General features: G+C 44.2%; 1 protein-coding gene across 6 annotated transcripts in view; it reads right to left on the bottom strand.

Moving 5' to 3' along the window:
- Nucleotides 1-59: 59 nt before the first annotated feature.
- The window catches only part of LOC146642771 (protein NLRC3-like), a 29631-nt gene continuing 12670 nt past the window's right edge, over nt 60-17020 (bottom strand). For 3 of the 6 annotated variants that reach the window (XM_085397199.1, XM_085397200.1, XM_085397203.1), the window contains 2 exons: nt 15554-15733; nt 11530-13251 (listed from right to left, as the gene is read on the bottom strand). In XM_085397199.1, the coding sequence (XP_085253325.1) occupies nt 13059-13251; nt 15554-15733 (373 nt within the window). In that variant the 3' untranslated portion in view covers nt 11530-13058. Of the gene's footprint in view, nt 540-1214; nt 1389-11529; nt 13252-15534; nt 15734-17020 lie in introns of those variants that run through there. The other 3 variants (XM_085397206.1, XM_085397201.1, XM_085397202.1) reach the window with 2 other exon arrangements.

The raw sequence follows: 17020 nt of genomic DNA, 5'->3' as shown, positions 1-17020 counted from the left end.
AGGAAAAGAGGAAAAACACAGAAAAGATTCACAGATGTGGTGAAAAAGGACACGACAGCTTCTGTTTGTTAGTTTGGTTTTTCTTTATTTGGTAAAGATTCAGAAATAAAGAGAAGATCACATGTTTGAATATTATATTAACGTTCTGTAATTACAACAAGTTGTAAAATCTTTCCAGAGTGAGACAGAGACTGTGCAGAGACTGTAGAAGGACAGAGCAGCAGCAGAGCAGTCCAGATACACTGATGATCCTCTGTCAGATCCAGAGGGACACACAGGGCTGATGCTGGACTCTACATTGTGTCTGACAGTGGAGCTGTTCTCAGAGCAGTTCACTCTGCAGCACTGACAGTCATCTGCACTTCATTCCTCTGTCAGTCACTGCTGGATGAAGCTCTCCTCTCCACCTCCCAGTAACATGGCCCAGTCAGAGCGTCTCTACACACAAGCTGCTGCTGCTTCAACCTCTCTGGATCATCAGGACACAGCTGCTCCTCTCTCAGCACACACACCGTCCTGTTTACCATCACCAGCTCCACCTGCAGAGAGAAGGAGGAAGAGCAGAGGGGATAAACGAGTGTTTCCAGAGACTCTTCATCAGCTGTCAGTCAGTGATGCAGCACATCCAGTATAAAGAGCAGCAGGGACGTCAGTGCTGGGACTGTACTAGGACTCATTGTTGCTTCACTTTTTCTAATCTTTGGATTTTTATTGAAGTTGCTGAAAATGTTTTTCCCTCCTAGTTTGAGTTTGGACTTTCATTCATTAGAAGAACCTTGGTGTGTCCACTCTGAGCTCTGTAGGAACCCCAACAACAAGCCCAACAATCCAGATGGACGGTTCCAGCTGTTAACTGGAGGAATTCCATCCAAACATCTGCTCTCACTAAATTCTTCCTCACCTACAGACTGTGTTCTTCACTGCTTTAAACTTGGAAATCAATGCAGTCATTGGTCTGCGTGCTGCTTTGTTCAGAGAGCTGATTGGCTGTTGACAGTGTTTGATCAGAGCGTGTCAGCCGTTACTACGGTGACCATAAAGGTGAGAAACAGGAAGTGTTTGTGTCCAATCCTGAAGCCTGTCACCGTTCTCCTCTCACAGCTTCACTGAGAAGCTGCAGCTTTACAGGAAACACTGGATCTTTGTTTCATACTGACTGTGTTGAGTACAATACTGCTGACAGCACCACCCACTCACTCCATCACTCTACTTACAGCAGAGTCTCCAGTCTGTAGTCTGGACTCTTCTTAAGATCAGACAGCTGCTTCACATCTGGATCCTTCAGGTTGTTTCCCCACAGGTCCAGCTGTCTCAGATGGGAGGGGTTGGACTTCAGTGCTGCTGCCAGATAATCACAGCTGATCTTTGACAAACCACAGTTCATCAATCTGTATAGAGAATGAAAAATGTAAGTTTATTAGACAAAGAGCTTGAAATCATTCAGTGTTTCATCATCTGTTCAGAGCTGAAGAAGGTTCAGAATGTAGAAGTTTAGAAAATGGAAACTCCAAACAGCTGAAGCCAACAGGAAGCAGCTTCAAACAGGAAACTGTGCAGAGTTTCAGACTATATGTCCTGATGCAGCCAGTTGGATTTTGGAGATTTGAATCTCTGTTCTGTGACTAAGTCCTTGAATCATTTCTTCCAGTTGGTCCAACAGAAGGGCGCAGATTTGTTTTAGTTATTAGTTCACAGAGGCTGTTAAAATTATACATCTAACATTAAAATGTTGGTGACACAATAATTTCATCCTAATGGTACTGACATATTCATAGGGTTAATTTTTGCGACAAAATGTCATGAGGTAGTCATTATTTTGCAAATATCCACCTTGTAGTGCAGTTTGCACAAATTGTTTTAAAAATGCACTCACCCTACAAACATTACTGATCAGTCAAGATCTGCACAAACTGACAGACACACTGAAGCAGCTCCACATTTTATTCTTATTGTCATGTATGTCCTATTTGTCAGGTGACAGAAGAACCAACACAAAGCTCAGAGAGCAATGGTGACACAAGATCACAGGTGGAATTGGATGATGACTTGATGGTTCATGACTGTATTTGAAGCACATGTGTGACTGCATGTATGTGGAATGTCTCACTGTTATTCATCAGGTGACAGAGGCAGCTCTGCCATGTTGTAGCTCAGAGGTGAAGAGTAGGGGTGGGTTTTTATAATCGATTCATCGATTAAAATCGATTCTGGCTTGGATAACGTAAAACCGATTCATTAAAATCCTGAATCGATTTTTTAATATAAATTTATTTTGTCCGAAATGCCAGAATCTCTGGTGACATCTCACAAAATTTCAAGAACCACCAAACAGTTAAGACAGTAAATGAGAGCAGGTACAGGGATTCTGCACATAGACTTAAACACACAGCACGACCCACGGATCAGAATCAGTTAGATGTCGCCTTTCTCACTGAAAGCCGACAGCTCGCTGATCCGGGTCCGCGCTTTGTGTTCACGCCCTTTATGCGCTGATTCTAAAGCTGTTAGTTTGATCTCTCTCCAAACAATATTGACCGAACCAGCAGCAAAAGAATGGTAAATGGTAAATGGCCTGTATTTATATAGCGCTTTACTAGTCCCTAAGGACCTCAAAGCGCTTTACATATCCAGTCATCCACACATTCACACACACAGTCACACACTGGTGATGGCAGCTACATTGTAGCCACAGCCACCCTGGGGCGCACTGACAGAGGCGAGGCTGCCGGACACTGGTGCCACCGGGCCCTCTGACCACCACCAGTAGGCAACGGGTGAAGTGTCTTGCCCAAGGACACAACGACCGAGACTGTCCAAGCTGGGGCTCGAACCGGCAACCTTCCGATTACAAGGCGAACTCCCAACTCTTGAGCCACGATCGCCCCAAGAAGATCCAAACGCTTCACATAAACATCGTCATGAATTCACTCTTTTACTGTTTTGCTTCCATTGCGATGTGCAGCTCTCTCTCTCTCCCTCTCTCCCTCTTGGGAGTCTTGGACATGTGTTGTGGCTCCATCAGGGGAGCTTCTAAATGTGATGTGATGGCCCCTCTGGGTCTGTCAGGTCACAGCACTGAAGAGAGCTCAAACTGGGCACACAGTTGTTCTAGTCTGGACCAAAGACTCTATACTGGGACTGAGGGACTGCTTTGACTGCACCCACTGGGACTTTTTAAAGGCTCATGTTCTCACTTAGATCATCGATTTCTACTGACATTTCTTTCTGGGAAAAATGGGGATTACTTTGGAAACAGGAAGTATTTTCCCCAATAAGCAGCCCTGGATTAGTAAATCACTCCAGCATGTTCTCAGGCAGAAGAAGCTGTCTTGTTATGAGGGAGAGAAGAAAAAGATTGAGGCACAGAAACCTGTTGAAAGAGAGATAAAGCAGCTAAAATCAGGTGTAAAAGTAAAGCAGAGGATGAGCTGAATAAAGGACACTCAAGGCTGGCTTGGAAAGGAATGAAGTCCATGGTGGGGATGCAGAACAAGGAGCAAAGATGAATGTGATGCTGAATCAGCAGAAGACTTGGACTCATTTGATTCCAGCTTTGATATCATTGATTTCAATGAAGAGCTTTGTGATTGTAGCAAAGGGCTGGTAGCTCTGAGAGTCCCACTGATGAGGTGTTTGTGTGGAAATCTCTTAGTGGGACCAAAGAGAGAAAAAGCCCTGGTCCTGATGCTGTGGGAGGGAAATGATTGAAGTGTGCTGTGAGGAACTGACTGGGAGATTTTCACACATTTTCCAGTCCTCCTTGGAACAACAGGAAGTTCCCAGCATATGGAAACAAAGGTTAAGTGTCCTATGGCACTCGGTGATGATGGTGCTGTGGCCCCACCACCTCCACCTCTTTGTAAAGGAACTAACTGTAATCTGAAGCTTCAAATGGAACTAAGACTTCCTCCACTAGGTGGCAGTGTCTGATGAGAAAGTGTTAGTGGAGCTGGCCTGGAGTCAGAAACAGGAAGATGCAGGATTTGGGCTGAAATGGGCAAAAGTGGTTAGCACTAGTGCCTTAGAGCAAGAAGGTTGTAGGTTGAAGCTTGTTGGTCAGCTGGGCCTTTCTGTGGAGGTTGGATGTTCTCCCACAGTCCAATGAAATGCTGCTTAGGTTCATTGGTGCTTCTACATTGGCTGTAGGTGTGGATGTGAGAGAGTGCTTCTCTGTCGCTCTCTGTTGGCCCTGTGATGGACTGCTCACCTGTGCAGGTGGACCACGCCTCTTGCCCTATGACAGCTAGGGCACAGGCTGCAGCCCTGTGAGCCTAAGCTGAATAAACAGTTAGCAAAAATGATCCATAGATGGCCTGAAATCCCCCAGTTAGCAGTTTGGTAGATAGCTATGACATGCTAATCCCATCCAGCAGCTGTATTCTACCTGTAAGCTGATCCCTGCTGAGCCAAAGCACTTTTTCATATACAAATTACAACCTTTAATAGAAACCTATTGGTCAGCATCTTATTAGCCTGCTGTTAGCTTCATTCCACAGAAAACTGAGAGAAACTAACAGAGTTGATAAAGAATAAAGAGAAATGTGCTGATTTAAAGCCTTTGAAGTGCTTCAGATGATCTCTGTCCACTTCTGTCCACTCATTCATTCATGTAAGCTTTCTAATGCAGCTTTGATCTTTACAGTCTGCTTGATGAAACTCATTCTAACCCTGAATGTCAGAGTGTTCCTCCTTCTCTTTCCCATCATTCATGCTGGCAGTGGAGGAGATTTGGATGTTGGACTGTGTTTTGGATGATGTGTGTATGTTTGTGTTGGACTGCTGTCTGTAAAGCAAACGCACATTTTGCTTTGGATTTCAGTGTCAGAAAGACTTTAAGGTGCAATGAAGAGTTTGAGAGTTTCACAGTGAATTTTCCACTGGAGGATTTTTCTTCTTCTTTGAAGGTTTGAAATGTGAACATTGTTCTGCTGCAGTCAATGGACTAAACCAGAGAAGATGAAAACAGACTTTACCATGAAGATCCTCAGTGTGGATCAGTATAATATCAGCCTGATGTCTGCAGTTTAGTGTCAGCACAACTAAAACATGCTGACTGACCCCAGAGTTTCAAGTTTACATCAAATGGTCAGACAAAAGAGGGTTATGAGGAAATATGATGAAATGTTGTGTATTAGCAGCAACTTATTGAATCTTTTTCCTCAGAAACCAAACAAAATGATTGACAAACATGTTTTTACAAACTCAGTGTTGGACTTGGATCAGCAGGATAAGCTGATGTTTAAAGGCATTTGAGTCTCGCTGTATGAGAGTCCAGTTCTTACTCAATATTTATGGATGATGTTCTTTCAGTGTTGCACTTTGTTTGGCACAAAATGAAATTATTTGGCCTCTCAGATGCTTTTAGAGATTCCCAAATGACTGATGATGACATCTCTGGGGTCTGATTGATAGAAAAAAAATGTCTTTGAGACCTTTTGTAACTGACAAACTCTTCATCTGCTAACAACACTGAGTTGAATCTCCATGGCTGATAGTTGGAGCAGGCATCAGGAATACACATTGAAAAAACAAGAGGAGAAATCACCAGAGTCTTATAATCACATTCTGTAACTAAAGGGAGACGTTTTTCTATACAAATATATGTTTTATGGACATTAGAAAAAAAGAGTATTGACGTGAAGCAGGATTATGAAATCTCCATACATCAGCCAGCCCATAATTATCAAGAAAGCTCTGAATGACGCATGCTGACTTTGGACTAAGTGTACTTTTGTGTGAACTGTGGTCCATAGCAGATAATGAGCAGTTTAGGTCTCCCTCAAAGATGATATTGTGTGATGACATATTGGGGAGCCGCGCAAAGACATTAGTGAAAAATCTGTGATCGTCCCAATTAGAGGCGTAGATATTTGCTAAGATCAAAAGGAAAACCATAAACTATATTTTCTGCACTTAAAATCCTGTAATTTTCTCATAAATCGACAGTGCGGCTTATGGATGAATTCTGGTTGTGCTTACTGACCTCGAACCGATTTTATGTGCTACACGGCGCTCAGAAACCTTTCAAAAGATGTTTTGGTACGACTTTGCTCAGCTACGAGGCCGCACCGCTTGATGGATTGTTGGAGCATTACAGCTACGAGGAGCCTCGCGGAGTGATACGTACTCTGCTTCAACGTAATATTACTGTATTGAGTGTGTATAAGGACCATAAATGGCACCTGTAAGAGACACGGTTACAAAGAGGGTTTCAAACTCCAGGCTGTCAGTCACGCAGTAGAACCTGGGAACAGAGCAGCTGCTTGTTATTATGCTCAGCGTCTGTTTACATTTTGACTGCACGATTGTGAGCTTTTTGTTATGCACAAACACAACATTGTTTTCTTTTATTTATGGAGCATTATTATTTAATAAATGCTGATCATTTATTCCTGAGTAATTGTTTCATGTACATCTACGCTGTATGTTAATAAATGTGCCTGTGTGAGATTTGGGACACAGCTTTGACTAAGAACTCTCTTTTTGTTCGAACTTTCTGGCTTTAAAAATATCGAGATATATATCGTATATCGCCATCCAGCTAAAGAATATCGAGATATGAACTTTGGGTCATATCGCCCAGTCGTAATATTGCAATAGGTTGTCCGTTAAACTCAAGCGGGGCTTGGGCCCTGGCACGGCGTAGCCACACAATCCTGGTAGTAGTGACGCTCGGCTATGACGGCGTGGGGGTTACCAGCTGGCTTTCTCAGGATAGGGCTCCTGTGTGAGCGGTCGACAATAACGTCTTTATCCATACCCAGCACTTCACGTAGTAGCACGGATACGGCCGTGGAGGAGCTCGAGTCCAGGCCCTCTGGGATCCCTATGATGTGGATGTTAGCTCTCCGCTTCCTGCCTTCATCACATTTATCCTTCAGGTCAGACAGCTCCTCCTTCATACTCTCTACTGTAGACTGCAGGGTGGTCACCTCATCGCTCCACATTGACAGCCCATCCTCAGCTTCTTTCACTGTAACCTTTACTCCATCAACTTCGCCGCACGTCGCCGCCATGCTGTTAGCGATCTCATTTCTCAGTCCTTGCACGTCAGCCCTTATATTGTCAAAATCTTCTTTCAATGCATTTCTGACTTCTTCTTTTAACAGCGTACTAATGTCCTCTTTAATGGATTGAAGAAGCTCCAGTTTTAGAGCAGTAGGATCCACATCACGCGCGTCTGTTGAGTCTGCTCTTCAGCGGCCGTAGAGCTGGACGCTGCCCTTTGACCATCATCGATACTCTCGCCCGAGATCGCACCGGGGCTAAAATATTCACCTGCTCAGCTGTTTTTGATCAGTTTGAGCCTGTGTGGTTTGATCAGGTGGAGGAACGATGTGATGCTATAAAGACATCATCTTGTCCAAATGATGTTGTTCCAACACGTGTTTAAAAAGATTTTAAAGGTTGTTGGTTCCGACATCTTAGCGATTTTTAACAGCAGTCTTAGTTCAGGTGTTGTACAGCCTGTTTTAAACATGCTGTTGTACAGCCTGTACTAAAAACCTGATCTGGATCCTCTGTCCGCTCAAACTTCAGGCCTATTTCAAAGCTTCCCTTCCTGTCGAAGATTTTGTAAAAGATTATATTTGTTCAGCTGCAATCTGTTGTAAAGGTTTCAGTCTGGTTTTAAAGCTCTTCACAGCACTGAAACTGCACTTTGAAAAGTTCTTAATGATCTTTTATCAGCCACTGATCAGGAGACTCAGCTGTGCTTTTGGATCTGACTGCTGCCTTGACCACAGCATCTTGACCTCACCATTGGAGCATGGCGGCATCAAGGGCGCTCTATTAGACTGGTTCAGCTCTTTTATTAAATCGCATTATTACATTTGGGGCTTATATTTGACGGCAATGTGACCTTTGAAAAACAGCTGAGCTCAGTTGTACAGCGGTCTTTCTTCAAACTGAGGCTTTTATCTAAGGTGAGATCATTTCTATCTTTTAAAAACCTTGAACGGGCGATCCACGTTTTCATGACGTCCCAGCTGGATTATTGTAACTCCTTATATGTTGGAGTTAGTGGGACCTGCCTGGCAAGACTGCAGCTGGTCCAGAAAGCTGCAGCTCGTCTTCTGACACAAGCTCAAAGACATTTATCGTCCCAACAACCACATATACGCTGGTCCCTCGCTGTAACACAGTTCACCTTTGGCGGCCTCGCTGTTTCGCTGATCTTTTTTGTGCAATTTTGCATGTTTTTGTTTTTTACAGCGCATTGTGTTCTGCGTCCTGATTGGCTGTAGACCATTGTCAGCCAATCTCGTGCCGTGTCTCCTGTACAGTACAGAATGTGTTCAAATTTACAGCAGTGTGACTCTGCAGTGCTGCACTGTATGTTTGTACGTTTTGTCCCAACAAACAACAATGATGACGAGACGTTTTGCACCTGTGGTAGCAGCCAAAGGCAGAGGAAGATGCTGACCATCATAGTTTCAACAAGGAGGCAAAAAGGTTGTAACTGTCCACAACAAGAACATCGTAAGGATGGAGTCAGCTTTGGCTTTGTGGCTCAGTGACCGCAGGAAAAAGAACATCGTGCTGGACACCAACATTATCTGCAGAAAAACTCAAAAGCTTTATGAAACTTTACCTGACAGCGAGGAGCCCAGGCCATGGACGAGTGCTCCTCACACAGAAGCTCATTTAATGCCAGCAAAGGCTGATTTGACACATTTCAGAAACACTTTGCTTTCACTCTTTAATAATGAACTTATTTTTCTATGAAGGTTTGAACTTTGTTTAAACAAGAGAGAAAAGTGTGAAAATGTTCATGCCTGTCTGAGAAAAGTGTAGAAAGTGTGCAGTGAGGGTTTAACTGCCTTAAAACTTCTATAATACTTGTAAAACATAAAGCTGCTACTTCATTCTGAGACTTATTTTTAGAACGTAACTCGATAAACGAGCGACCGCAGTAATGTATTGTGTTTATTTTGAAAACTCTCAACAGGATCTTCAGATTTATTTTGAAAGCTTTATCTGGAAAACACAAACACATAAGCAGGAAACAAAGAGCGTGATATGAAACGATAGACGTTTTCATATGGTCATCATATATACATCGTTCTATCGAACAGCCCCAGCTCCTGCTGTCAGTCTCTGTAAATCTGCTCTGAAAACACATTTGTATTCACTGGCTTTTAATACAGCATGAGAGTTATTTGATATTTGATGTGTGATATTAATATTAGGAGTTATTTTAATAGTTATTTTGGATTCTTGTACAGCACTGTGGTCAACGCTGCTGCTGTAATTAATGTGCTATAAACACATAAACAATCTGCAGTTAAACATCCAAAACTAAAGATGTGATCGCTGCCTTTAGAAAATGTGCTGATGCACAAGATATCAGCTCCATTAAGGTGGAATGTGGCCGTGTTAGAAACATGTTGGAAGAAGTTTGAAGCTGAAACTGTGAAGCTGAGAGTGAAAGAGCTCCAGCGTCTGTCACAGGAAACTTTCTTATTTCCACACTGATGAAAGCATCAAGCTTTGATTTCCTGCTGCTTTTATTGAGTCACACTGTGAAACTGAGCCACAGCTGAACCAGCATCCCTGTACAGCAGACACTTACAGTGCTTGGCTGCTTCCATTGGACCCTCTGCACAGAGCTTCAGTTTCCTCTTCTGGTCCCAAAGTGCAGAACAACAAGGTTTCAAACAGCTTCGTTCCAGCAGCATCAGCCACAGACATGCAGAGAGAATCCTTTGGTTGTGTTGTGTGTTTGCATATCTGCTGTGTTGCTTTGTGAGGATGGATTATCTCCTGCAGCTCCAGATAAACAAGCTGGACCTGAACCTGGTAGCTTCACTTAGAAGACACTTGTGACGGGAACGTGTGAGAAGTTTTGTGCAGACAAGTTTGAATTTAGAGTGTGGGACGAGCTCTCCACAGTCTTTGTGGAGATCCACATTCTGCATACTGCCTGTGAGAAGCTGCAGACATTTGTCCTCCAAATCCACTGAGCAGCTGCTCGTGGTGGTATTAGCTTCATGTGTGCGTGTTAGCATGAAGCCTCGGTCACACTCTGCTGTGGACACGGTCACGGACAGCTGGACGCCTGATGGACGAGTCGTCCTTCCTGTGAAACTTCTTTGAGCATGAGAATAGCATAAGAAGCTCAGTGGACACTGTTCAGTGTTTTAACTCTCGCTTTCTGATGGGTTTAGATTTTATTATTGTCATTTGTATTAGGAAATATTTAACCATATATTCTTAGAGGTGTATAATCAATTGTGTAGTGATAGGATGTGTGATCTTTAGCAGGCTGCAGGGGCTTGGTGTGTATTCCACACTAGAATGCACACCCACATCCTGGGAGCACGAGAGAGGTCGTACCTTCTCTTATTGTTTTATGGCAGGATTAACGTAGCTACGTCTGTTCTAGTCTAAGTGCTTTTTGTTTAGATGAACTGCTGGACTTCCTCACCATGTTATCTAGGGTGAACCATCTAGGGTGAAGGGGGGTCTACCCTCTTCCTGACCAAGGATGTTATATGACCCTTTGATCAGCAGTACCACACACACACACACACACACACACACACACACACACACACACACACACACACACACACACACACACACACAGTATTCTTTGTTCACATGTATACCTATGTGAGATGCTATATGTTAATGACCCTATGCATATTCATGTAACCACAATAAAAGGAGTGCTATGGGGAGCCTGGCTGAGAGTCTGATGGTGGTCAAGTGGTGGAACGACGCTTGGCTCCTGCCAGGTCTCCCTCATGCATGAGTAAACCAGAGAACTTTGGTGCCTTGTGTCTTGCTTTTTGCTGCGTAGCAGATTGTCCTTAACGTTCCAGTGGATAGGTTCAAACTACAAACCTATCACTTTCACTTCAGCTTCACCAACAACAGCACAAGCAGAGCAGCCCACTGCCTGCATGGCTGGGACAGCGCCCCCTGGTGACTGTAAACCACTACAACATGTAGACGGCCGTCTGCAGGCTGGATGTAGCACCACCGCAGAGACGTGCTGCAGCTCTGTTTAGTTACCCAGCTGACAGCAGAGGCTGTAGTTTACTGTTACCAACATGGAAAAATGAAGCTTCACCAGCTGGAGCTACAGAGCTGGAGAACAAAGGAGACTGAGAGGCCAGAATGATGTGGGAGGAAACATCAAGAGCCTGTTTGAAAGGAGACACATGTGGATGCTGTGCCAGTCTGTGGTCTGTCAGAAGTCAGCTGAGTCACACTGCAAGAAGCTGCAGAATCTCAGAGGAGGAGATTTGGAAGTGTTTGTGGGACAAACTGGACTCAAAGAAAGAAGATGTTTGTGAAGTCTTTGGTGGAGGTGAGCAGTGTGAAGCAGAACACATGCAGATGAATCAGGAGGTCAGCATCAGTGTCTCCTTGTGGTGGACGGTAAAAGAATCAGAGCCAACGCTCCCGTCCACCCTCGGCATGAAGCAGTGCTGTTTCTGAAACAGGAGGACAAGTCCAGAGAAGACAGAGGAAGCAAAGATGAGGGTGGGACAGGACAGTAGGACTTCCTTCACACCTGCAGCTCCATCACACTGCTGTAGCTCCTCTTCATCACACATGTACCTGCAGCCTGTCTTCAAGTCCAGGAGTCACCTCCACACAGTGTAGAAGCCTCCTGTGCAGACCATGGAGTCCAGCCTCTGTCAGGGAAGTCGGCACTAAAGCCTGAAAGACTTCAATCTGTCTCTGCTCCACCCGAGAAAGACCAGCACCGTACTTGTTGTGCATTCAAGGAGGGAACATCAGCGCTGCATCGTGGGAACAACACCGCAGGAACAAAGACACAGCACGGCCGATGAAGGACGAGGACAAAGGAAAGGTGAGTGAGAAGACCCTGGTGGTGTGGACGGACCTGCAGGGGCTCCAAGACTGAGGAGCAGAGACGTCCATGTACCAGCTGAGGATGCTGCAGTGATCCAGGGAGCTCGGTCCAATCTGAGGCCGTGTGAACTACGTGGACCACAGTTTCTTCACAGACTTCAGCCACGTGAACATCTGGAGATCCAACAGTGCACGAGCTGTGAGCCATCAGCTGTTTCTCTCATCAGCTGCTGTAATGAGAGCTGCTGGAATCATCTCGAGCAGCAGGAAATCACTGATGTTGTTTCTAACCAAAGATATGGGACTGAGCTCCGCTGAGCTCCTTCTACTTTCATCCAGATAGAAACTGCTACAGTCTGCTGATTATTGCTTTGCCTCCATCACACGAGCTCTTTATCCTGTTCTTCACTCTCATTGGTTCTTTGTCTGCTTGTTTTTACAACAGTAGTCTTCTGATTGGTCAAAGGAGACAATCAGCTGTGACTAAATGTAGCTCCTACAGCAGTGATGGGAATAACTACTGAAGCTAATCCAGTATCAAAGCTCAGGAATCAGCAGCTCCCACCTCGTTTTCTTTCAACAACTATTTTTAGCTGCTGTGTTTTTGTGTTTCTGCAGACCTCAGACATCCTGCTGCTCTGGACAACTTTTTCATTCTTTTTTATCATTATTTTGCTTTTCTTTTATTATTATGTTATATGTATTAATATGTGAAACACTTATTCTTTGTGTTTTTGCTTTGCTCCTGTCAAACTGCTTTAATAAAATCTGCTGCAGTCTAAACTGTGGACGTTCCCTTTTTAACCCTTTGTGAAACAATAAAGGTTTAAATCTGAGTATTCATCTATGTTAGTGTTTAATGGGTCTAATAGGTTGCTTTGGCCTTTCCCAGTAATATCTTCCCTTGCAGTCTGTGGTCCAGGCTTCTAAAACCATCCCAGGTTAACAAGAACTACAATCTAGAGGAGAGCTGCCATAACAGGTGTGACTGATGAGATCTGACCTGCAAGGTTACTCAGGTTTGTTTGTATCAGGACAAGCAGGGAAGCCGCCTGGACGTCAAAGTAGTTAGAGCTGGGCGAGTGTCCTCACCCACATCGGCTTCACAACTCTGCATCATCTACTGAGTAAGACTCAGAGCATCAGAGATTAGAAGGTCTACAAAGAGCTGAACCAGACTTCCTGTATAAAGGTTTTAGTTCCACAGATCGACAGTGTCAGCACAACTAAAACGTGGAGACTGACCTCAGAGTTTCAATTTGATGTTGTGGATTCTCCAGAAGAACACACAGCTGCTTCACTCCTGAATCCTGAAGCTTGTGGTAGCTCAGGTCCACCTCTCTGGGATACGAAGGGTTGAGCTTCAGCACTGCTTCCAGATAATCACAGCTGATCTCTGACAAATCACAGCGCTCCAATCTGTATAGAGAATGAAAGATGTAAGTTTATTAGACAAAGAGCTTGAAATCATTCAGTGTTTCATCATCTGTTCAGAGCTGAAGAAGGTTCAGAATGTAGAAGTTTAGAAAATGGAAACTCCAAACAGCTGAAGCCAACAGGAAGCAGCTTCAAACAAACACAACAAGAGAAAAAACTCTGAATGTTTCACATTAAAGTCGTACATTTCTAACAAGAGTGTTTTAAAGACAGAGTCACTGATGATCATCTTCTGCCCAGTAAAACTTTGGTTTTCCTCATGTGAGTGTTAATGATGCACAAAGACTGTGAGTGCAAAGAGGGAGCGAGGAGGATGACAGAGAGATGGTACAGGAGCATCAAGAACCCGGCGAGGAAATGAGCAGAAGGACTTTGGAGCCTGTTGGATTGAAGCTTTCACAGAGACGTGTTTGACTGGACACCACCAGGACAGACTTTTAATCCCAGGATTTGGATGAGCTTTCTGTCTTTATGGTCACAAATGATGCTGTAACTCTGTGAATGTCCTAGAACTGTCAGCAGTGTGGTTACGTCCTTTTGACCTGAGTTTCCACAGCTCTTATAACAGCAGTGTACATTCAGACTGAGACACGCTTCAGTCTGTATGGACCTGTTTCTGTAGCTGCCACCATCATTCTACGGTCGTGTCCAAATTCATGGGCTGCATCCTCCCGAGGACCCGGCCTTTGCGGTCTACGTGGGCTGGGTCCTCAGAAGGTCGGGTAGGCTGGAAATAAACGGCTGGGGAAATTGGACGGTCTAGCCTTCTGATTAGCGTCACCGCTGTCTCGGTGGAGTTTAATAAACTCAGCCGTCTGCTCCTTGCTATCTAAAATATAACAGGACACTGGCGTAAATTCTCGACCGTCTCATACTTCTGTTTAATCAGTTTTCTGTTTGACGTTTAGTCAGCTCTGTAAAGACCAAGGAGGAACCCACCTGGGGGATTAATAAAGTTTTATTTTATCTAATCTAATCTAATAACTTTAATCTCAGCCAAACCGATTTACTCACGAACAAACAAAACACTGAAAAAAGCCAAACAATAACATTTTGAGGTTGTCTAAGTGACTTATATATCACGTTTAACCTGAGTAGCGAAAGTCCGCGGTGATCTGAAAATGATGTGCCGGGAGTTGTGCCGTTCTCGGCGGCTTCAGTGACCCTCGAGCTCCCGGCGAGCTATCGAGCTGGTGGGTAGCAGACGTCTCCGAAAACGTCGAAGCACTTTTGCATATATGCGATATCTTGATAAACCGAGCAGATATTTGATGTTTACACAGCTACTTTCTCGCCTGAAAATATGTTAAAAGTTTATTTTGTGACCGAAAAAGATTAGTATGAGTAATTTTAAAACTTAGTAGCGGCCGCCATTGTTGGAAACTGGAGTTTGGCTGGGCCGCGCTATGAATTCTGGGATATGGTAGGCCACGAAGGACACACCCGACCCATCCTTCAAATTCGGGGAAAAGGAGGACGCATTTGTTGGCTGCATTCGGAGGAGTCTACGAATTTGGACAGCCTTCGACGTGTCGCTGCGACGTAATCGGTCTACAAATGCGGCCTCAGGAGGATGCAGCCCATGAATTTGGACACGACCTACATGTTTGTACATCAGCTTATCAAATACTGTCTGCCGTCTTCATTTATTACTCTTCACCTGCTTCACTGTCACTGTGTGGGCGGAGCTGTCTGAGCCCTGCCCACACAGACACAGCTCCTCTCTGGAGCAAAACTTCTGCTTCATCTCCGCCTCTTTTCTTCATCCTCCACCTCTCTTTTCTCTTCTTCGGTGTTCTGCAGCCACAGAGCCTCACAGCCATTAGCACGCCCATACCTGAGCAGCTAGCATTACCCAGCATGCCGTGCAGCAGTGTCAGTTTGTAAATGTGCAAGAATTCCTGCTCCAAACTGTTTCACAGAGTGCTGTGTGCCGTGACCTTTGACCTGCTAAAGACAGTCAGCTGTGGATTATTCATTGTTGTGTCTGATACTTAGAACTGTGAGGAAGAAGCTACACAGTTAATCAGGGTCCCCTCTCTCTGAATCAGGAAAGGTGGGCAGGCCGCGTGTGGGCCGCGGGCCATACGTTGAGTATCACTGTTTGAAATGTGAACATTGTTCTGCTGCAGTCAATGGACTAAACCAGAGAAGAAGAAAACAGACTTTACCATGAAGATCCTCAGTGTGGATCAGTATAATATCAGCCTGATGTCTGCAGTTTAGTGTCAGCACAACTTTCACATCATATTCATCTCAGCACAACTAAAACATGCTGACTGACCTCAGAGTTTCAAATCGACATCGTGGATTCTCCAGGAAACCACACAGATGCTTCACTCCTGAACCCTTCAGGTTGCTGTAGGTTCCACTCAGGTCCACCTCTGTGGGATACGAGGGGTTGGACTTCAGTGCTGCTGCCAGATATTCAAGGCCAATATCTGACAAACCACAGCTCTTCAATCTGTATAAAGAATGAAAGATGTAAGTTTATTAGACAAAGTGCTTGAAATCATTCAGTGTTTCATCATCTGTTCAGAGCTGAAGAAGGTTCAGAATGTAGAAGTTTAGAAAATGGAAACTCCAAACAGCTGAAGCCAACAGGAAGCAGCTTCAAACAAACACAACAAGAGAAAAAACTCTGAATGTTTCACATTAAAGTCGTACATTTCTCATAAAAACAGGACAAAGACTTGAAAAAGTCGTGTTTTTCCTTCCAGGAACCACATGGCTTCACTTTTAAAGGTGAAGTGTGACAGAAATGGACATATTTGAAGTCCAACACCTTTTTCCAGTCACATTATTAAAGCAGACAAACTACAAGCTCATTTTCATTCCAACAAGTCATCTTCTGACCTGGACTAACAACACTGGTCTCTATGTGCAGCTGGCTGTGAGACCAGTGCTCAGGGAGCGTCTACAAAGTGCAACACTGAAAGAACATCACACACTCATTTGCTTCCAGCACTTTCACACAATCATCTACTGTCATCATTCATGTTCCTGCTCCTCTGGATTCACACGGAGCCTCTGCGCATGCCGTTGCCATGGTGAATCATAGTATGTGGCTCCATAACTCAGACTGAGCATGCTCAGAGCTGATTGGCCCGACTCTGATCAGCTGATCTAGAAGAGGAAACTCTGCTATATGTACATTATTACATCTACACCTGAATCACAACACTCACACAAATATATCAACTGTGTTTAATATTTTGGCACGTAGATCATTTATGTGCTTCAGCTCTTCTTACATTTTACCACCAACATGTTTCAAAAGGAGCAGCTTTTACTTTGAAGGCCAGCTGTCTGTGTTTCCTGTTTTCATTGTTGGATAATGAAATAAGTCGATGCTTCAGTGCTTTGAATTGTGTTACACAAAGCAAAGTTTTCACGTTGTTCAGGCAGAATCGAGCGTTGAAGAATGAATTCACACGTCAATAAACATTTTCATCAGCACAAGCAGGACAATGAAAGCAGGAAATACCCCAAACTGCCATTTCTCATTCTACAACTTCAACAACTGCACATGAATTATACTTCATACACAGACCCACAGTCTCTGATTGCTCTGAAATCTCACTGACAGCCAATAGAAATAAAGAAAAGTCCAGACTGACAGTCTCTGTGGGGTTAGGCAGTGAACTGCTCACGCTGCGTTAAAGTGCATCACAAACTATTGGAATTGGATCCAACTTTGTGAAGAAGATTTTTTCTCAGCTGCTGTTTTGAACATTTCCTCATGAACTGT

This window comes from Rhamphochromis longiceps, linkage group LG23 (assembly GCF_057381845.1).
Source record: "Rhamphochromis longiceps isolate RC_006_pf linkage group LG23, R_longiceps_female_GT1.1, whole genome shotgun sequence".
Lineage (NCBI taxonomy): Eukaryota > Metazoa > Chordata > Actinopteri > Cichliformes > Cichlidae > Rhamphochromis > Rhamphochromis longiceps.
Note: the sequence above shows the minus strand (reverse complement) of the source record. Positions and strands in the feature narration are given on the sequence as shown.